This window comes from Notothenia coriiceps, unplaced genomic scaffold (genome assembly GCF_000735185.1).
Source record: "Notothenia coriiceps isolate Sejong01 unplaced genomic scaffold, NC01 NC01_scaffold00011645, whole genome shotgun sequence".
In the NCBI taxonomy this organism is placed as follows: Eukaryota; Metazoa; Chordata; class Actinopteri; order Perciformes; family Nototheniidae; genus Notothenia; species Notothenia coriiceps.
Genome location: NW_011344346.1, coordinates 212347 through 234340, shown reverse-complemented (window position 1 = coordinate 234340; position 21994 = coordinate 212347). Strand labels below are relative to the sequence as shown.

Below are 21994 nucleotides of genomic sequence, written 5' to 3'. Positions count from 1 at the left end.
GATCTGAAGTCCTTATACTGTATCTAAAATAATAAAAGAGATTTGTATTTTGAACAGAGGACATGTAGGGCAATATAAATCAATAAATAGGTAGCAATAAAAATACATAATGGAAACATCTGCACCGACCTGCCCCTCCTTCAAATCACTGACCAGTATTCACCTGTTTGGACTGGCTTCTATTGTGTGTGTTCCCGTGTTAAATGTAGTTTTATTAGCTTGATTTTTATTTTACTTTTATTTTATGTTAAGTGTTTTTGAGCATCTGTAAAAGCACTTAATATAATACATGTATTATTATTAACATGCAACACACATCAATATAATGCATTTGCAAATCTCCTATTGTGTGTTGACATCCAATATAAAAACACACATACAGTATCTCTATGTACAATATGACAAAAATATTATTTAATGTTTGGTGTGTTTGAATGAAAACTCTGCCTCTCTCCAGGGTTAAGAGATGGCTCATTCCTGGTTGGTATTTATTTGAATGTTTAACTATTTTGACACACACACACACACACACACACACACACACACACAGGCTCGTCTCTGTGGTGGCCCGGGGGGGCAAGCAGCCCGGTGTAATATGTAAACAGTCCTCTGAGCCGTAATTCCTGTATGCCTGTCCTCTTTCCTACTGGAGCTTTATTATTTTTTCCCTCTACTCTCATTTCTGGGCCTAAAATCAGGTTAGCGTTTTATAAGGAGCTTAGCGCAGAGGGCCACAGTGTGCCACTAATGTAATAGAGTATCCCTCTCTCTCCCCCTCTCGCTCGGCCTCTCTTATTCTCTTCTGTCCTCTTTTCTCTTTGTGCATTTGCTTACCCTGTCATGGAGTGTCCTTCTCTCTCTCTGCCTTTCTTTTCTGCTTGTCCTTTCTCCTTCCCTTGCTCCCTTCCTTCCGCATCTCCCTCCGTCTGCAGATGGGGGACGACTCCAGCCTGAGGTTTAAACATTAAGACAGGGACAAAGACGACCGGACAACTCTGCCCAGAGAGGAGGAAGAGAAGCAGAGGTGCTGCTGTAAAACGCTGGGTAAGTTATTTTTCCTTTAGCTTAATGATGTGGGAATGTGTGTTTTACCCTTGAATAGAGAAGTGCTTTCCCTTGTGAATGTGAGTACCTGGCATGGGGCGTTTATGATTAAGCTGTGGATTATGGTGCTGTGAAATCTCACAAGGATCTCTGTGCAATGTCAATAATCCACTGGATTATCCGTTGTTTCTGTTGGGGCTGTATCTTGATAAAAGTCTGAGGTATGATTCATGAGCACCATCAAAAACACACTCAAGTTGTATTTATAGGACAAGAGGTTCACATGTACTGTAAGTCACACGCAACTTTTTTTTAAGCTTACATCCCTTTCAATAGGGCGTGCTTGTATTGTGAGAGCAGGTGATAGGAGAGAGGAAGTGTGGACTTTGCATGTTTACTCATAACCTGCCACATCTTGTCTTATCAAGCGAACATGCTGAACAGGATCACTCTGTTAGCAGTTCCTCGGCAACACAGAGAACAGTGGGACTCAAATGGCACACTAGTGGCAGAGCAGGGTGCGAAACAAAGTCTGTGGAACGAAGAAAAAAAAAGCACCTTGCACTGAGTAACACATAAACCCAATATGTATGTTTGTCAGTCATACAAGTGACACTGTCTGAGTGAGAGATGGCAGTGTTTGCTTTGTCTACCAAACATTATCCAGGCTGCATTGCTTTATGAGTGATATGTACTATTGTAATTCAAATCCTATACTTGCTCTTTAACCTACATAGGATGTTTTTTCTTCATGTAACTGCATTTTAAGGACTTGTAATTACATTATTCCTCCGATCAAAGCTTCTTTTATGACTTATTGTAGACTATAAGGGCTGCTCAGCTCGCCCCACCTAGCTACAGTAAAGGTTCCTGATAATACCAATAAACCTTTGAACCGCGAGTCCAGACTCTCTCCTTCAGGCTGTCACACGAGTGCATTAAGAGCCAGGGAGCACTGGAGTATTCACACCACGACCTGCCCTCCAGCATTTGACAACGGCTTCTAAAAAGTGTTAGCCTAAGGTTTTTGTTGTCCTGGTTTCTTCCCATTTTCTGACTCTTTATTCCTGTCGTCTCTGATTTCAGTGATCAGACAGATGGAGTATTTCTCTGGAGAAACAGAAGAAAGCACTGAGGATATTCCAGGTAAGATAATCTGTCATGCATTTTTACAAAAGAGTGGGATGTGTTACATTATTGCATATATTTATATATCTCTGTATGTTCTTCTATTCATTCCTTTGCAATTGCCTTGGAGAATTTCGCACATTTCTGCACAAAAATACCACTTATAAAATGTTGCACAGCTTTTTCAAATGAATTCAGATATATTGTACGCATTTTTACAGTATATTTTCATACTCTTAATATATTTCTCGTCTCCTCTATATGTATTATTAGTTACTTGATTTTTGCAATACTTACTTTTCTTATTTATTATATAATTTGTAACTTTTTTTATTATATCTATGGTTATCTTGTGCACTAATTAATCAAAGCACATTCCTTGTATTCGCAAACGGACTTGGACATAGACGGATTCAGATTCTTATGGTGTGAAGAAAGCAAGTCTTAGAAAAAGAATAGCTAACCACCTAAAGGAGTGGACACATGACCAGCGGCGGACTGGGACTAAAAATCAGTCCTGGAATATCACCCAGACCGGCCCACGTGAATTGTCAACGGGGAGGGGGGGGCGGGGGGGTTGGTACTTCAATGATGTCGTTTAAAAACAAACGCTCACGGCCAGCACACACAGGGGCGGTGCCGGCCGTGAGCGAGCCGAGCCGGCCGTCAACTGCCCATGACGACCGGCCGTTCTGTGATTCTCCAGATTCTACAGATGGCCAGTCCGCCCCTGCACATGACTGTCGCAATCCGAGGACCATTTATACTCAATGACATGCATCTGATGTAGCAATTAAAAAAGAGACTATAAAAGGTGTAGAGAGGAGAATACCTCGTGAGCTCTGCATGTGTGTGAGTGTGACCTGGATCTGTCTTCATCCCAATCAGGGCGTAAAAAGTCCAAACTCAAGTCTCTGAAAACTCGTCTGTTCGGGAAAAGTAAGAGAGGAGGGGGGGAGGCCGAGGCCAAGCTCAGCCAGTCCTCCAGCGACATCACTGCAGGAAAGGGACTCGGGTCTGATGAAGATTTGGCGTGAGTGTCTACAAGATGGTGTCAATTTCTGCTTCTCAGCTACCGGTCCTGACTCCATGCCTCTGTTCTTCTTCTGTTCTTCCCCTCTTGCTGCCATAGATTCTCTGAGGGCATCATGGGATTTCGGGCATTGTCCCATGACAGCATCTTCCTGGCTGATGACGTCCTGACAGACGCTGAGCCAGCCAGGGTCTTGTCGCAGGAAAACGTCCACAGCAAGATCAAAGCTCTGCAGGTACAGCATTTGACTATAGGAAACTTTTTGGGGATCTTTACCATCTTTTAACAGTTTTTTTTTTAAAAAGCACCTGTTCCTCTGGTATCACAGGTGAAGCTTCAGCAGCAGAAGATGCATTTGGGTCCGCCGCCTCTGGTTGTGCCAGTCAGACGTCCAGAGGATGGGGAACAGTGTTCCCCACAGCCCCTCTGAGACCTCAGGAGCCCCCTGCAAGGTGACTCATTCTCCCACAAAAGGGACACATGGCCAGGTATCTGGTTAGTTAATCAGAGACAATTCAGTTTAATAGTATTTGGGAAAAGAGCTACAAACAACATTTTGATAATTTGTGTATTTGAATGCCAAAAGTGCAGGAGATTTCATTTCAGACTCTTAAATATGGAGACTTCCTGCTTTCAGCTGTTTCACATTATATTAAACGGTTTATCCTTTGAAACTGAAAAACATCACCTTGGATTTTGATCAACTGTAATGGACATATTTGGCTCAATTTGAGGATACCTTTTTTATTTTATGATTTTGAGAAATACTCCTGAGCAGAATTATCAATCAGACTTCGCTGCTATTTACGTTTCACCAACTATTTTAGACCAAGTATCATCTTTTCACTTTGTAACAAAACATTAATGCCAACATACAGTAATGCTGATGGCCGCTAAGCAATGCAGTAAATGCAGCACTTGTGTGAATGTGTGTATGTTTGTTTCTTTCTGTGGAATTGTGAAATGTTCCAATCCTACACTTTTGGGGATTTAAGTCTGAGATTAGGATTGAGTTTAGTTTAAGATAAAGGTTAGAAGATAAATCAAGAAAAAAAATTAAAAAAAGCCAAAACCAACAATGCTTTAGTTCGACTCTCAATATATTCTGCCCAAACCAAGCTCATGTTTTACGGTGCAAATCTTAGAAAATAGGCCGCATATAGTTTTATGCACGGTAATCCCTAAACAGCTGTGCAGTGCGGTGTTTTAGCATTGCTTACATTGCTAAGTATTGCATTTTTTAGGGACTATTTTTAGACAGAGATGAATCTAGTGAGTACTTACAGCAGCAGGACCAAGTGGGATAGACTGAAAATAACCCAGAGAGACTACATTTTGAAACAGTGTAACAGTGTTGCTCTTTGCTGTGTTTTTAGTAGCTCTAGTTGGTACAGTTCATGTAGAATCGAGCCTAAAATGTAAAGTCAGGGAAGTAGGACATGCACAGATTGGTGGAATTTACAAGTAAATGGAATAAATTAGAAATCCTGTTAAAATAAAAACAATAATACATGTTCTATTTCCTCTTTTGTTGAAGTGTTATATTATGATTATTCTTTCTTTCCAGACTGCATCTCAGCCATCCTCTCGTCCGCTCTCCCCCATCCCCAAACCTTCACTAATCAAATCAGTGCTCCTGACTCCCTCCCTCCCTCTTCCTCCTTCTGTCTCCCCCACTTCCTCTCCTTCTGTGGTTGAGACCCCGTTAGACTTCAGCTCTCCAGTCCAGTTCACCCCCTGCCTGGACACCTCTGCTGCCCGCCACCGCATGTCCATCAAGCCCAGGAAGCAGAGAGCCAGCACCAAGAAGACCCTCCCTTCAGTGAGTCAACATTTTATCACCAGAAGAAGAAACACTCTTCATGCATTTTCCTTATACTCTTTCTATGTCATGTTTTGCAGAATGACTCTCACTTACTCTCCCTGAACCACATCAACCACCCTGAGTCTGTGAGAGAAGAATCACAGCAGCTCATAACTGAAGCCGAGGTGACATTGGAAAAAGGAGAGGACGTCATTCCCATTACATCCCAGCTTCTTCCTTCAAAATCCCCAGAGGTCGCACCATCGGAGGCAGCATCCAAACCATCCAGCCCGACGATTTCCCCAAAAGTGCTTCCCGGGAAATTGCCCTTCGTACCCTCCCAGGTACTCAGAGTGAAACCCAACAGATCAGCGGATGTGAAGCCCAGCGAACGGCCACACTCGTCCTTCATACAGTCAGAACGGAGGGACAGCAGAGAGGACTTAGATATACAATTACTGTCCCATGACAAGAGAGATACGATTATATCTGACCAGCACCCCACAGTTCAACAGCAGCTTCAAAGTGAGTCACAAATCACAAGAGGAATAAAGAGACCCACCCCAGGATCCGGCTCCTTCCACTTCTCCATCACCACCGCCAAAAACCGTGGTGGAGAGAGACCCCGGTCAGGCAGTTTTGTGGAAAACACCGAAGCCCAGCAGAAGAAAGGCGTTAGAGCTGAGGATAAATTATTTTCAAGCATGAAGGAAAAGGAAGAATTTAAAGGGGCTGTGGGAAGACTAAGACAGGAAGCAGGTGTACACAAAAGCCCAGTTCTTCCATGGGAGAGGGGGGACAGTCTCAAAAAGGTGGAATCAGTGACACCATCTAATACAAATGTGACCACAGTTACAGGCGCTGTCAAAGTGGAGGAAGTTGAGAGCAGCCAGGAGGTGGTGGAGGAGGAGGCGCTGGAAGTAAGGGAGGTGGAGGATGACGAGGGAAAGATGGCGTTTGGGGTTAAACTGCGCTCCAGGAAAATTCAGTCTGACGCCTCTTCCAACACTCCACCAGTGTGTGAGGAGCAGGTTAACAGACCTAAAAGACCAGAAATAAGAGACCTACGACCATCAGGTGAGTCCCCGAGAAATGTTTGTCTTTTTTTTTTTAAGTTTACCACATAGAAGATGTTTAAGCTTAGGTTCACACACACACACACACACACACACACACACACACACACACAAAAGCGATCCTGTCTTATTGCATACTGTGCGATCCTTTTTCCGTTCCATATAAGGTAAGACAGTGCACACATGCACATAGTAAATAATCACGACTAGAGTGATAAGATTTGCACTGATGACAATAGACCTTTGTACTTATTAAAAGGCCACTCTAACTTTAATAGTGCAGCCAGACAGTGTGTCTAACTGAACTGTGTCACTCTTCAGATCCAGCCTCCTCTGGCTTCACTTTTCCACTGAAGAACAACCCTCCCTCTACCGGCATCGTGGCGACAGAAATCCAGACAACCTCGTCAAATCTAAAAGAAGTTGAAGCTGTCGTCCCTGCGCCCCAGGAGCCGCAGCCCGCCCCCCCAACGGCCTCATCTGAGGTGTCCTGGATGAGCTTGGCAATGGAGAAGACCAGGAGCATCCAGCAGCTTTTTACCAACAGATTTCCCAGGGATTTTACAGGCGGGCAGACAGCGCCTGGACCTCAAGCTCAGACAGAGGTGCAGAGTGGAACACAAGCACAGACACAGACTGTAAAAATACAACAAAGCACAACACCACTCGAGGCTGCAAACCAACCTCCAACTGAGGCGGAAACAGGGAGAAGAGGAAGTGACGCACAGACTGGGAAACCGTCACTGATTTCAGCACAACAGAAGATATCTCCTGTTCAGTCCAACACCTGTACAGATCCACTAACAGCCAAACAAACCAGTGAACCTCAGTCAGCGTCTCATCCTGCTGTGCAGACCAGGACAGCCCAGTCTCCTTTACACTCCTCTGCACAAACAGACACATCCTCTCAGTTAACACAGGGGAACGTCACACAGTCCCTCGCACAATCTTACCTTTCCTCCGTTCAGGGGCAACCTTCCTGGAGCAATCGAGGTCTTAATGCTGCCAACCAGCTCAAATCAACCTCAGTTTTTACATCGGCTTCAGCCTCGCCTCCGGTTTCTGCCTTGGGAAAAGGGGAAAAAGAGACCACCGTGCAGGAGAAGGAGGGTCCATCGCAGTCAGGAAGACGGGCAGTGTGGGCCGGGGCAGTGAGCGAGAAGGCTGCATTTTTGGAGAAACGGGCAGAGTGGACCACTCCACCTGGAACCAAGGGGGTTTGTGGTACTTCTTTGTAGCTGCCTTTCATACTGCTAAAGATAATCTTTTGTATTATACTCAACAAATCCCATGAACAATCGAAAAACCAAGAGTGTGATAATCTTTCTATTAATACTCTCCGACCTCGATTCAAGTGTTATAATAATAAAGGTAATTAATATATTGCTTTCCTAGGTAATCAAAGTCGCTTAGTACGCAAATGCGCTTAGACTTAAAGCCTTTTGTTCACTCGACGATGTTCATCTTAAAAATGGGGTCACCAATACAGTTGTGTGATTTAAAAAAGGTTAAGTAACCTCCTTAAACAGCTGTAGTTTTTAGCAACATTACTCAAATGGAAGTAAATAGTGCAACTGCAGAGAGTATTCCCATTGTAGGACATTGTGTGTGTTTGACTTAACTACAGTGTTCATCCTAATGAGGGAATATGTCAGCCACTGCAATGTTGTTGCTCATTTATGTGTTTCAACAGTTTTAAGGCAACAATTGCCTTATGCTGCAGTGTTAGAAGATGTATTGTTTGTTAGAAGGATGTTGGTTTTGGTCTTTTCATTGGATATCTTGACAAAAAATACTATTTTAAATATCACTTCTTACTACTTGTTTAACTCCTCCTGTTTTAGACTGATAGGTCATTCAGAGCAGGTGGTCTAACTCACTGTTTTCCTCAGGTGGAGTTGAAGAAAGCTCAAACAGAGGAGCAGACATCAGGTGAATCCCCTGCCTCAGTGAAAACCACGCCTCTAAGCAAAGACTTCAAACAGGAGGGAAAACAAGGGGTAAAACTGGCAGGTGTGTTGACACAATGTAATTACAATTGCAGTAATACTTATGGGAGTACTAAGTAAATCCATGAGCAGCAATGTGACAAGTTTTTCCTTTCAGAGTCAAGTCCGGCAAAAATTCCTGACAGACCTCGTGAGGAAAAATGGCCACGGAAAACAGCGGTGACATCTTCATCGCCCTCATCGTCACCTCCTTTGCCATCTGCGCTGCAGTTTGGGGGCGGACAGCCGTCCTGGATGGAGCTGGCGAAAAGAAAATCAATGGCCTGGAGTGACAAGTCCATGGAGTGAGAGGGAAACAGAAATATTGTTATGTTGTATATCTGTTTAGTCTGTCAGAAAGATTCATTTCTATTCAGGCCATTGTGTTTGTGTGTGTGTTTCTTGTGTTCATTTGTTAAGTGTTAATGTTAAATTAAGACAGAGAATTTATTGAAATGTAATATAATCAGTCTCCACAACAAGCACATCACCATAAATTGTATTTCTTAATGATGTTGTATGTGATTCGGCATGTTAACAGTTTACATTAAATAATTTAAGATACTAATGCTCCCTTTTTGTGTGTAATTTGTCACTGAAGTAAAGCAGAGTTAACACAACATGAGAGTTTATGTGGGGGGTTGGTGGTGGTTATTGTTTTTCCTTAAGACCTTGAGTTGTTGATTAAAGTTCTCGATCCAGCTTTTGACTTTGTGTTAACTTGGCACAAATCTACTACTAAGCTTTATCATAGGACATCCACTTCTGCAAACCAGATCCAGGTCTTAACTAAAAGCAGCCTCAGCAAACTAATATTCACTCCGTTAGTTAAAGTCATTGGATGTTAATGACTAAACTGGTCAAGTTGGAAATCATTTTACTACTTTATACTGATCGGTAGGATTAATGGGTGCTAAAGTTAATTATTACTTAGGAACCATTGTGTTGTATTGGGGACATACTGTAGGCTGTGAACGGTTTATTATGAAATATTTCCTAAATAATTACGTCATTGCTAATTATGTAACATGTCTTTTTCGACTCCTTAGATGATGTTACTCCTCAGATTTATCTTTGATCCTCACATTAGGAATCACTAGTTAACCTATAGGCTAATTTGGGGTTTTGAATGTTAAAGCTTAATCTGAAAACTATAGTAACCATATATATGAAATAAAAGTAGTGGAGTAAAAATATTCCTCCCTAGAAGTCCAGTAGATATTGAGTATAAAAAAGGTAAGTAGCAAAGTCATAAATAAATATATCAAAATCTGAAATATTGGAGTTACATTACAGTTACTCCCATTTCAGAATGGATATATACTGTACTACATATATTTATTTTATTTAAAGTAAAACAGATAAAAAGACAGAAAAATTGATGATTTAATCAACAACATGATGGAACAAATACAAATAATAAATATGTACAAATATATGAACTATTATATACAACAAAGAAAGTTAATTATAATACTAGTGCTGAAGCAAGATTTATAATTAAGTGTATTTAAATGCAAGCATAGTATAAATAATAATATTGAGAGAAAATGTACAGTATGTAAAAACGTAATGTATTTATTAATCCAACACTAAAGCAGACTGTTATACGGATTGATTACTTTGAGTGTGGCACAGATGATTTATTATTGCAGAATTTTATTCAACTGTTAAGTCAGTATTGCATAAATTAAACATCACTAAAATGATCGAAACATTGGCCAAGCTGTATTTGAGCCTAAAACAAATGGACAGTGGTGAAATGTAATTAAGTACATGAATTCTTGTACTAACTACAATTTTCAGGCATCTTTTTTACTGCATGTTCATAAGCTAATACCAAATATAAATCAACTGATAAATAAATATTATAAATAACTCCACATTATATCATAATATCATAACATCATATCAGCAGCAGTATAAAAAATACTTACAATAAGTGCCACCATTACCAGCTACAATGAACACATTATGACATAATTGAACATAACCCAGTAATTAAATATATGATTCTGAAATAGGCCATTACTCTGAAAAAGTTATTTTAAAGTATATTTTTATACCAATACTTGGATTGTATGGATTTGAATGCAGGATTTATACTTGAACTAGAGTAATTTTGTCAACAATATTGCATTGTTTCTTCTCTGGGCTACTTTATCCACCAATGCATACAGATAATAATTGGACAGTTGTCAGTTATTTTATCATTCTGAAAAAGTGTATTGCTTCTAAATGTACTTCCCCATGTTTGTCAGAAGGGGTCGCTGTACAGCTGCTCTCTGTTATGAAATATCCTTGAGTTACGAAAGCTAGCACCATGGATGTATAAAGGACTCACACGTGAAGTTGTAAACAAACGAGCGGCCATAGTCAGATCTCGGTACTAGTATGAGGGTCCCTTACTTTCCCCTGGTGGTGTTGGCCAGCGTCCTGTGTCTGAGTTGCAGCTACACACTGCGGAGCTCCGTGTCCTGGGTCGTCTCCTCCAACGATGTGGTGGAGGAAGCGGACCTGTCGGAGGAAGAGGTCGCCCCGGCGCTGCTGGTGGACGGAGCCGGGCTGTGGAAGCAGGCTTACCCGGCCTCTAACGTCCTGGGAGACGGCTTGGAGAGCCCCCGGGAGCTGGCCGAGCCGGAGACCGACAATGTGGCTCAGCTGTCCTCCTCTCGGCTGTTCTCATACCGGCTGGAGAAAGTGCAGCAGGCCGGGAGCAGCAGCGGGCCTCCCCCGCACCAGGAGACGGCTAGGACGGCCAGATATATAGCCCACAACAGCGACTGGGGTCATTTGGCCACCATTTCGACTCAGGACAAGGTACACAGGGGGAGTTGTCTCAAGTCATTGCTAAATTAACCAATGTTTTTCCGTATTTAAACTACGTTTAGTTAAGCAATATTATGTCTTCATTATTATTATAATAAACTTAAGTGAAAGTAGAGTTAGGGTTATAGAAAACGTTTTACAAGTAAATGAGGTCCATAGCCACATTTACTCAAGTAGAATACTGAGTACCAGAGTGTAGGAATACTCTGTTATGGGTGAAAGTCCTGCAATCAATTGTATTCCATTCCATTTCTGTTATATTTGACTATTTTTTAAAATTATTTTTAATATTTTTCTTGTTCTCTATCTGTGTTTTTAATTTTTGTTTTACTTTTAAGTATGCACCATGACATCAAATCAAATTCCTTCTACATGTCAACCTACCTGGTAATAAACCTGTTTCTGATTCTGATCAAAGTTTTATTTAAGTAAAAGTACAAAAGTATTAGCTTCAAGATAGGCTACTTAAAGTACCAAAAGTAAAAGTTCTCAATTTCCAGATTGGCATATTTCAGAATAATATTATATGTTTTGATTGTAATCATTGATTAATTTAAGTGTTATCAGCTTGTAAAGGTGCAGCTAATTTTATTAACTTTGTTTACTTTTTGTTGTTGTGAAAGTAACCCCAGGTCTAACTCAAGTCTTATTTAAGAGTTTCATTTTTTTTCTCATTTTCAGTCTTTATTTCGAACAGATTAAAAAATAACAAATGTGAAAAACTGAATACCGTATTGTTAAATACAGTATTTATCCACATTCATGGTAATATTTGTATATTCAACCAAAAAACTAAAAAAAGTCTTCATATTAATAATAATAATAAATCATATGTGTCCGAAAGGGAGTAGGAGGAAGCAAATGCTTATTAATTCCCACCCACTTACTTAGTTGATTATATCTCACACCATTAATCACTATCTGTTTATTATAATAAAGGGTAAATAAAGGGTGAGGTTAGAGTGAGTGTTGTAGCAAGAGCTTTGCAAGTACTGAGGTCGTGTTGTAGAGGGCAAATACATGTACTCAATTTATACCCAGATACATTTTGAAGAGCTTTTCTTGAGTATTTCTATTGTAATTATCACTTCTAATTCTCAATATAATATTTTACTCGACTACTTTTGGATGACATATGTGATAACTTTCAGGTTTAAATGCAACATTCAAATCAACCAAGCAGTATGTTAACAACCTGGTATTAGCTCTTCTTTTACCAGCTGCAAGTTAAATATAAAATATAATGAAGAATTGTTATATATTTCAAGCCCTAAAACACCTTACATGTGTTTTTAGTTATGTGGCTGATTTTGTTGGAGCAGTTCAGTTGTGCAAAGCTATGCTGTGATTTATGAAAGGTCACTATGTGTACCCATGACAATGATACAGTTTGAACTTGTCTAACCATAACATTGAGAAGAAAGCCCTGAGGTTTTTTCAAATCTTGCACATAGCATGGAACAAAACATAAACTGTCAGGAACTAGGGGGCTCCATACTTTTAACATACTAAAGAGATGATTATGCATAATGTTGCTACAGTAAACCCGGGCGCTGTACAATAGCTGCCCACTGCTCCTAGTACTAGACTCCTGGTACCAGGATGGGTTAAATGCAGAGGCCAAATGTCACTGTGTGTGCTGTGTGCTCTGCATGTGTGACCATTTAAAGAGGGGTTTCATCCCTCCGATTCTATTAATACAGGAATACTTTGTTTAAGCGTTTGTACATTGAGTTACTAAGTAAAGGATCTGAGTACTTCTTCCACTACAACTCGGGTCATATGAGTCCATGTCACTCTAAATTGTGTATCCAAAATGTTTCTGATTTTGATTAAGCATGTTCTATTTCTTACTGAGTTTAAATGTTGTTTAAGGTCGTCTATGAAATTCCTGTGGGGAAATACTTAACCCTTTATTCATTCAGTAATATTTTGGCCAAAAATAATTGAAATGTATGTGCTCAAAGTTAAGACATGCTCAAGGTCCAAAAATATTTGGTCGATATAAAGTAATCATTTGTTTATCATATCATGAGGACATGAACCTCATTGGCAGCCACAGCTTGGTAACCACCAACCAATCTCTAATGTACTCAATTCTTTTTTTCAAATCGCTTTCAAGCAATGTGTTAGAATTGGTAATCTCTTACTGTTTTCCACAGATCAAAGGTCTTCCCTTCGGGAACATCTTCTCGGTGAGTGATGGACCGGGGGACAACAGCACTGGAGTCGTATATTTTTACGTTACTCCGATGGACAACACTGTATCCGACCTGAGAAGTAACCCCTTCGCTTCTCTCACATTCTCAGAGGCTGAGGGAGAATTCTGCAGGTAAGCCCCAACTTAGTAATACACCTAATAGTTTGCTAAATCCTCCTAAGGCAGAAATGAACTTGTGGGTCCCCATTAACTCCCAGTTCTTTCCCTAATGTAGGCATTATACACAATTTGTTCCTGCTTAAATACCAACTGCCCTCAAGGTTTGTTGAGTGGTTATTTGATTAACAAATTAGGAAAGAAAGCACATCATTTACATAATGAAGGTCCTAAAACGTTTTATTCTAGAAAAAGGGTATTTCAGTTTCAGATAAAGGAAGAAGTACCGTAAGGACTTTATGTCAGTTTGAGGTTCATCACAATAAGATATTACCATTTGGAAAATGATAGGATATTTGCCTACATCACAAAGCCTGCCACATTATAGTTACAACTTGAACCGATTAATGAGCCTGTGTGATCAATATATGATGTCATTTGTTCATTTAACACAATTTGTTACACTTATATCTGCTTTTTTTCAAAATAAATGCATATTCTAAAGATGATTTATATCAATGATATTGGATAAATGATAGGATTTTTACACAGCTATTGGAAATTGAGCTTTAGTATCTGCTTTGTTGGCCCGTTCTGTTGCCACTAAGAGGCTCAGAAAAACTATAACCCCTATTGAGTGTTTTAACTACAACATGGTGTTCTGTGTCTCAAGGCAAATGGTGTATGATCCAGAAGATCCAAGATGTGCTCGACTCACTCTAACCGGCAAGATGGTGGATGTGGTACCAGAGGAGCTTGTGTTTGCAAAGGAGGCAATGTTCTCAAGGTAACTTGGATGGGCCAATCCAATACTATCCAAAATCACAGGATTGGATATCTAGAAAATATAAGGAACATCCTATGCAGTCCCTTAACCTTGACATATGGAGTCTTCATTGTATGTCCAGTATTTAAAGGTAGAGTTGTTATTTATCTGTTATGATAAGTATTTAGATGTTATTGTTTTGCACATAGTTACGCTTTGAATTAAGATAAATGTTTGAATAGTGCTGAACAATCAAAAATGCTGCTAAAAGTTCTGTTGGTGAACATTTTGAAAAAGTAGCAGCAGTATTGAGTCATGTTGAACGGTATGCTTCTTCCTTAAGCGAGGTCAAATATATGTATTTTTAAAGTTTAAATATGATTTTTTAAGATGAACAGTTTAAGTGCATCCTTATAAATATATGATCACATCATATGCAGTTAAAGGGGCTAAATAATGGCAGATACTCAGGTAATCCTAAATACATGTTGGCTACATTCAGCCCTGAAATGTGGGAAAACAACACAATTGTGCACGTTTTGGCTGCTATCTTCATGTGTGGCTCTTTATTTTTTAGACATCCTGTGATGGCAAAGTGGCCAGTGGGACACAATTGGTTCTTCATGAAGCTGGAGCTGATCCAGGTCTGGCTGCAGGACTGGGTCGGAGGCATATCACTCATTCCCCTGGAGGACTATTTTAAAGCTACACCTTTCTGAGAACATACGTCCTTCTGCATCATCAGATACACAAACTAGTACAGCTGTGTTAACTAAAAATATCACTTTATAAGGGGCAAGAAGTCCCAAAGCAGCAATGTGCCATATTCTTACTTTCTCATATTTGTTGATTTTTTAATTTGTGAAAGAGAGTGGTCTTCTTTTTCTCTTTTGCCCTTTAACTTGACCCATCACACAAAATCAGTTTTTTGTTTGGTGTGTGAATGTATTTCAAGTCATTAAGCTAGTTCAATTGAATGGTCAAAATGTCCCAGCTGGGGAAAAAAGTGAAATGTAATTGAATATATTCTCTATAAGCACTGATTACTATTTTATGGTTGTGCATTAAAACAATGATGCTGTTTGAAATAAATGAATGTTAGCACACGCAATTGTGACGGTTCAAGAATGAACTCTGGTCCTACATAGGCAAAATATGAAGTTTTGATACTGTGTGCATATAGACAAAGCATCACAGCCTATCAATAGTGTTTTCTACCTCATAACTTGAAAATGTTTTACAATGTAGTTCTGCATGCATGCATTATTCAAGCTAAAATATGAGAGAAAAAATGATCGTTGGCAACAAATATCGAATTTGGTGAAGTTAGCTTGGACAATTCACTAGCTGTGGCAGTAGTACAATAACAAATGATAGGAATTCATATTTTGAGTGTTATCTCCCAACACTTGTTACCAGAAATAATGTTTTTAAATGACAATCCTTGTATTTAAATGTGAAGATGAGGGGTAATACATGATAGGACTGTGTTCTTAATGTAGATTTGCCAGTGGTTTTAAACATGCCAGATGAAGAGGATAATGCAAATTAATAGAATAGAATCCTTTGTCATTATACAGGTATACAATGAGATGAGTAGAGCTACTCCTTTTTTTAAGGTGCCATCAAAAATACAAAAACCAACAAGAGACGTACAACATTCAGGAGGAGACAACATACAAACAGCAAGCATTCATGTAGATGAATGAGGTTAAAGGTCTGGCCACTAGATGACGCGCTTTATACCTCTCAAATTAAGAGTCACTGCTCTCTTACATTTGAGGTATTTCAAACTAGGATGTTGTTACCGCTGTAGAAGGGGAAGAACCTCCACCTTTTCAGAATTATTTTTAAACGACTCGAAAACAGCCCATGGCAATGTTATATTTGTATGCGGATTAAAAAAGCGTCCATTTCGAGTTGCCCAACAATTCACGTATTGCACCACAGGTAGGCTACACTTTTATTTTGAAAGTCACCACCGGAAGACCAGCTGTCACTAGTCTCTTGACAGACAGACGTTAGGTTATTACAAAAAACTACATGTTTTAAAAGCAGTAAGAAGGCATGAATTATATTAATTAACTGTAAAACCAACTCTGAACAAAAATGCGAAATAGTCCCTGTTTTCCTTTCATTCTAAAACAGGAAGCTCAATTCACTCTACTGATTAAACTGAGGTGAAAGTGAATATAGTTTCACCTTTAAAAGCAAAGAAGAGCTATCCTCTTATAATACGATGGTTCTTGTGCTCTATCGGCTCAATCACTTTTAGAAACAATTGACAATTTATCGTTTTCCTCTCTCGCTTTCGTAACTTTCTTAACTGCTTTTTGCCAATAATCACGTGATGACGTCACGTAGCTCATCCGTTAATTTGCCGTTATGTCCGTTAAATATATGATGACAAGTATGGAAGCCACATTTCGCCAATTTGATGTAAATAATAATAATGTACATGATATAGTTAGAAACTTAACTTTAAATATTGGCTTACTATCACAAAATGACTAATTATCAGTAAATACTGGATTATGTTAAATAAATTATTTTAGAGCAAAAATAACGAGTTGATATTTCAAAACAGTGCATTTTCTGATTTAGTATCAGAAAATAATTATGTAGTATCTCAAACTAAATAGAAACTAGAAGAGACAAATCCTTACTTTGAGAACATTTCAATATTTAGAGTTTCTCATTCTTTTAAGAAAGTTTCGGACAATTTTTTGTTTCTCTGCAAAGTGAGTTTTAATTTTTAAAGTTATTCTTTTGAGATAGATATACTAACTTTCATATTTTGCAATACAAAGCCACTATTATTATTATGGCTAGTGGAGCCTCGCAGCCCCGAAACTGTGACGAGCTGGGGGGGGGTGCTAACGGATGGGGGTGCTGCAGCCCTCTCAGCACCACCCCTTCCCGCGTCCATGCTCGTTGTATACTTTTATTTTACTGAATATGTAGAGATTTGTTTACATTACATTCAAAATGTCAACATGAAACAACATGTCACCTTGTCCCAAAAAAAAAGAACATATTTCTGAGTGTTATGATTAAGATGTAGGCTAGCTGCTTTTATTTTTCTAGATTCATCTGTTGCCAGTTGAAGCGGAATCAACATGATTTGGGGCGTTTCCTTTCGGAGCCCTACGTCACAGCGCGAGCAGCCTATCCCGGAGGACTAACCGTCACACACTCGAAATGCCTCCTGCCTGTAACTTGTAGCTAACGTCTGCCTGCATTTAAATAACATACAATGGCTAGTATCAGTAGCTAGATTGTATCTTAACCACCATGTAAACTGTCTCGTCACGGAAGGCAGTAGACTAAGGAGGTAGTAGGACGATACAGGAGGAGCTAGTTTGACAGCCCTCCGAAAAAGACGACCCGAGAAGACGCTACCCAAGCACCCGTCTCAGCCCGGTCAACTGGAGCGTTTCGTTAACAGTTTAACACCCCCATATGCCGGCGCCTACGCCCGTCTTCACACCCTCACGCCGGAAAATAAGCAGGGAGGGCGGCTACGGCAGCTCCGGGGTCCCCGACACATAGAAGCCGAGGAGAGGCACCGCTGAAATGAGATGAGGCTCAGAAATGGAACTGTGGCCACTGCGATTATTTTCTTCACGTCGTTCCTCAGCCTGTCCTGGTACTCAGCGTGGCAGAATGGCAAAGGTAGGCTTGTCTTATGTCATTGCAGTTATCACATAGGGTGTCATTTGTGTACATCTTTTTTTAGTAAGGCCACGTTAACAAACTGGTAGACCAAAAGCTGACGTGGGTCCACCAGCACCAGCACCAGCACCAGCAGCAGCAGCATGCCATAGGACAGCAGGTGTCAGAAGTCATCCGGTTTTAAACCGCTAGATTTGTACTAAGAGCTACAATATTTCTTACATTGTCGTTGTGCACATGCATTACACAAGGTCCAGCTATTTATAATGTTGGTCTCATTAATGTCATTTGTGTGCATTGTTTTGAAAAAGGGGTTTCTTCACCACTTGGGGTGTAAGACTAAGTACTCATGTGAAAGTAGCAATACTACATTGTAAAAAATCGGATTTAAAAATATAATTTTTTGTATTATGATTATTAATGTTGGATTTGGTAAAGGTGGGGATTATTTAAATGACTTTATATGCTGCTGAGTATCATAACCTATAATAATACATAATGATTTATTGGATGATTTATGTTCAGTATTATAAATCCATACCAGCAAAGTAGCTAGTAACTCAAATTTTAAAAATAAATTTAGTGGAGTAAAAAGTAAAAAATGGTCTCCAACATGTGGTAAGGTATAAGTATAAAGTAGAATAACATGAAAGTATTCAAGTGGAGTACAAGTACCTACAAATGGTACTTATTACAGTACTTGAGTAAGTTACATTCCAACACTGTAGCCTACCTAAGCGTCTTCACACTTTGACAGCATGGCAGATGATGTGGGCCATCTCTCATCTCCACTCTCTGCTATCCAACCTCCAATCAGTCAGCCATCATTTAGTATGTCAGCACTTGCAACGCTTCGTAATAGTATCACCATTCAATTCTTTTCACTTCCCTTAATAACATGTTTTTTATTTGATTATTATCCATATTTCTCTACATGTAAAAACATCTGGGCTATGGATAATTACACAAGTGTCCTTAGTTGCCAGGGTTAAACAAATCCATGAGGGAGGGTAATGGGCCTTACACTGACTTGTTATCAGCAGAGTGTAAATAATTGCAGCCTTTAGATAAATTCCAAGCCAAGGCTTCATGTTGTGATCACGGTGGAGCTTATCAGCTTGATTACATATTTTCCTTTTAATTAGAGTCCAATGAGTCAATGCACTAGGCCATGGCTTGATGAAAGTGTGTGTGCGCTAAGCAAAGGTCAGGTGATGATGACCTCTGTTCTGTGTGCTTCCCCTGTTGAAACAGTTCAGTATGTAGTCGGGACGGATATTAAAAGCAAACCCTTTTGTTGTCACAAGATACAAACTTAAAGGTCCCATGTTATGCTTTTCCGGCTATTACCCGTCCCCTTGTGTGTTATGTAGCTTGTTATGCATGTGAACGGTCTGCAGAGTCACAAACCCTCAAAGTACACCCTGTAGCGAGTAAAACTCTAACACAGGAAATACCTGTCTATGCTGCCTCAGAACGCCTCGTTGGGGATTTCTCTTTTTCCATTGTTTACTTGGGCGTTACGTTACGTCCACGGAGCCGTTACGTTTGGACCAATCCGCGGACTTCCTCACACACACACACACACACACACACACACACACACACACACACACACACACACACACACACACACACACACACACACACACACACACACACACTCGGCGGGACGTTGCGAGGCTCGCTGCTGCGAGGAGCGGAACACTGTGAGCTGGCTCACTGGTTTGGGGTCGACGAGACACTGCGGAACTCAGCCTGGGCACACACAAACTCCCAGCCAGGCTGCGGGTGTGTGTGTGTGTGTGTGCCCAGGCTGACTTTCGCGGTGTCTCGCTGTCTCGCAGACGGCCACTTGGCTCACAGGGAGGGGGGGCAGGAGCTCCAACTAGCCGTTTAGGACAGAGCGTGAATACACATACTGTATACAGAGATGCTGTATGAGAAACCAATTTTGAGTTTGGAAAATTGCACAACATAAATGTATTTTAGTATACCTCAACAATGGAATTATGATCAGTAGAAATGGCCATGACATGGGACCTTTAATAACTTTGGCTCTCAAGTTTTACATAAGAACCCTTTATCTGTACTTTACATTTTCTCTACAGTTGATGATATTGTAAGAAGGTGAAATGTAGAACTTTGTAAGCATTAAGATGTGCAGGTATAGTCATTAATCTACTAATCATAAAGGAGAAAAAATTGAGAATATGGGCATTTAACTTGCATTTTGACCTCAATTTGTACGTATCTGGAGGATACAGAAGACCCTGACCCTAACTCTCAAGGAGGGTCAAAGTGAGGGTCAAAAAATGAAATTCATCCCCTATCAAGTTTATTATTTACCCAATTGCTGTCCCTATGGTGACATGTCTAAGTCCTAAGTGAAAAAGGACACCATAGCTGCTAAAGAAGCAAATGCTTGCCTGTATGGTGGCTCAGAGAGCTCAACACACATCTGCAACTTAAGAAAAATTAAGCAAATAAAGAAGACACAAGCAATGAAAGGAAAGAGGATTTCTCTCTATTGGATCAAATATTAAAAGACTGGGATCATGATCCTAATTGGGACATCCCTAACAAAACATTTATTTTACTTGCATGCTGCCTTTCTGTTGTCACAACACATTTTGTATTTAACTGGGCAGCACACAGTGTTGCTGCTGATACAATAAGACATCAAGTCATAACCCGGCTAACGGCACAATGGAAGAGTCCTTCGAATGCCAAAAACGATCTATTTGTAAAGGTCTAAATATCACTGGCTTTTTATATGGTAAATGGAAGTAAAATACACATGGTTTGAGGATATTTTTAAACATCAATATATGGTTGTTTAGACATTCGTCATTTATTGTGTGGTTTAGTTAACTTGCAGTGATTCTGAATTTGTTTGTGTCCTTGTACTCATCTTGTTACTTCATGTCACATGAGTATTGACAATTTAGTACACCTGCTTCTTCATTCTACTGTTTCCTTATTTTCAGAATTTCTTTCCTTAATGCCGGAAGTGTGTTGACAGACTCATTTGTTTATGTTTTGTTTTTTTAGCCTCAGTGCACTGAGCAACGTCAAATCTATTTGTTTAGTCAAATGTTGGTGTAAGTTTCAACAACAGAAAGTGTCAAATGTTCGTGTCTTTGGGTTTGACAGGGTCATAGAGCAGAAAGGAAGATCTCTTTTTGGCCATATAGTAAAAGCTAGAGTATTGATTTATTCCATAAACTCCGGGCGGGCAGGAAAGCATTGGTCTTGTGATGGCCACAGATATAAACAGCTCATTTTGTGCTGAAAAGATGCATTATTAAGTCACAACTTAAGCATCATCTCTATGCTAATAACCTCTATGAAACTTTTCAATCCGGATTCCGCTCAAACCACAGTACCGAAACCGCACTCCTCATAATTACTAGAGATGTCCCGATCCGATCACGTGATCGGGGATCGGAGCCGATCACGTGATTTTCAAAAGATCGGAATCGGGAGAAAAAAATCGGGGGTCGGGATTTTAATTTTTTTTTTTTTATAAATACTTTTTTTAAATTTTGTATTCAATGTTACAAAACAAAAATGACCATGTTCAAGTCTTAAAGTCATCCTGAGGCCTTAGTTTTGGTTTCAAATTACAGAACATCATGTATGTGTTGCTTCTTTGGGGCTTGTTTTCATAGACCTGGTTGCTTATTTCTCTCAAATCTGGCAACAGAGTGGGCAGGGCGCAGTGTCTAATTGTAGCAGTAAGCTAACGAGTACCGATAAGCTTTATTTTGTTTTGATCCAATGCTGCACAACTGAACTGATCCAATGCTGCTGTGAAAGAAAGAAGCTATATCCATGTTGGATAGAATATCCAATTTAAATAAAAAAATAACCTTAAGGGACAACTTGAATGCTTTTTTTCTTTTTTTTCTCTTAATGCATTGCATAAAGATCGGATCGGGAAAAATCGGTATCGGCAAATTGTCAAAATCAAATGATCGGAATCGGATCGGGAGCAAAAAAAGGTGATCGGGACATCCCTAGTTACAACACATCCATCAGTTTGCAGTCTTAATATTTCAATCAGGAGAGACTTCATTTTGTACAAGAACATTTATTGACACATGTCACATGATAAATGTTAAGTCTTTGGCGATTAGACCCCGATCCTGAAATCGTATATCTAAAGGGGGAAAAGCAGCCGTGAGCATATACTGTAGGGAACCCCCCGCGGTCTAGACACTGGTGATGATGATGCTGAAGATCTGGATTTGATAAGGAGATGGGATGAAGAGGGGATGTGATGAGGTCTTTAGATTAGCTCTCCTGGCTCTGGATATGATGAAAGGAGG

At 39.9% G+C, this 21994-nt stretch overlaps 3 protein-coding genes across 5 annotated transcripts in view; all 3 read left to right on the top strand.

The window, feature by feature from the left end:
• Window positions 1-533: 533 nt before the first annotated feature.
• cracdla (cracd like a) lies at window positions 534-8632 on the top strand. Of its 3 annotated transcripts, none has more exons than XM_010772856.1 (10): window positions 534-1044; window positions 2131-2190; window positions 3061-3205; window positions 3305-3440; window positions 3534-3693; window positions 4773-5027; window positions 5108-6086; window positions 6407-7302; window positions 7978-8098; window positions 8192-8632. In XM_010772856.1, the coding sequence occupies exons 5-10, from the start codon at window positions 3604-3606 to the stop codon at window positions 8380-8382; spliced, it is 2532 nt and encodes an 843-aa protein (XP_010771158.1). In that variant the 5' UTR covers window positions 534-1044; window positions 2131-2190; window positions 3061-3205; window positions 3305-3440; window positions 3534-3603; the 3' UTR covers window positions 8383-8632. The 3 variants fall into 3 exon arrangements, with proteins under 3 accessions (XP_010771158.1, XP_010771159.1, XP_010771160.1); XM_010772857.1 differs by having other exon boundaries at window positions 535-1044; window positions 3534-3657; XM_010772858.1 differs by lacking the exons at window positions 534-1044; window positions 2131-2190; window positions 3061-3205; window positions 3305-3440 and adding an exon at window positions 1077-1081 and having other exon boundaries at window positions 3593-3657.
• Window positions 8633-10374: 1742 nt separating this feature from the next.
• On the top strand, window positions 10375-15096 carry creg2 (cellular repressor of E1A-stimulated genes 2). The gene is made up of 4 exons (XM_010772855.1): window positions 10375-10893; window positions 13065-13234; window positions 13893-14006; window positions 14563-15096. Exons 1-4 carry the CDS (start codon window positions 10468-10470, stop codon window positions 14702-14704), a joined length of 852 nt encoding a protein of 283 aa, XP_010771157.1. The 5' UTR covers window positions 10375-10467; the 3' UTR covers window positions 14705-15096.
• A 2086-nt stretch (window positions 15097-17182) lies between these two features.
• The window catches only part of mgat4a (alpha-1,3-mannosyl-glycoprotein 4-beta-N-acetylglucosaminyltransferase A), a 59224-nt gene continuing 54412 nt past the window's right edge, over window positions 17183-21994 (top strand). The window contains exon 1 of the mRNA XM_010772870.1: window positions 17183-17660. Within this exon, the coding sequence (XP_010771172.1) occupies window positions 17567-17660 (94 nt within the window). The 5' untranslated portion in view covers window positions 17183-17566. The remainder of the gene's footprint in view (window positions 17661-21994) is intronic.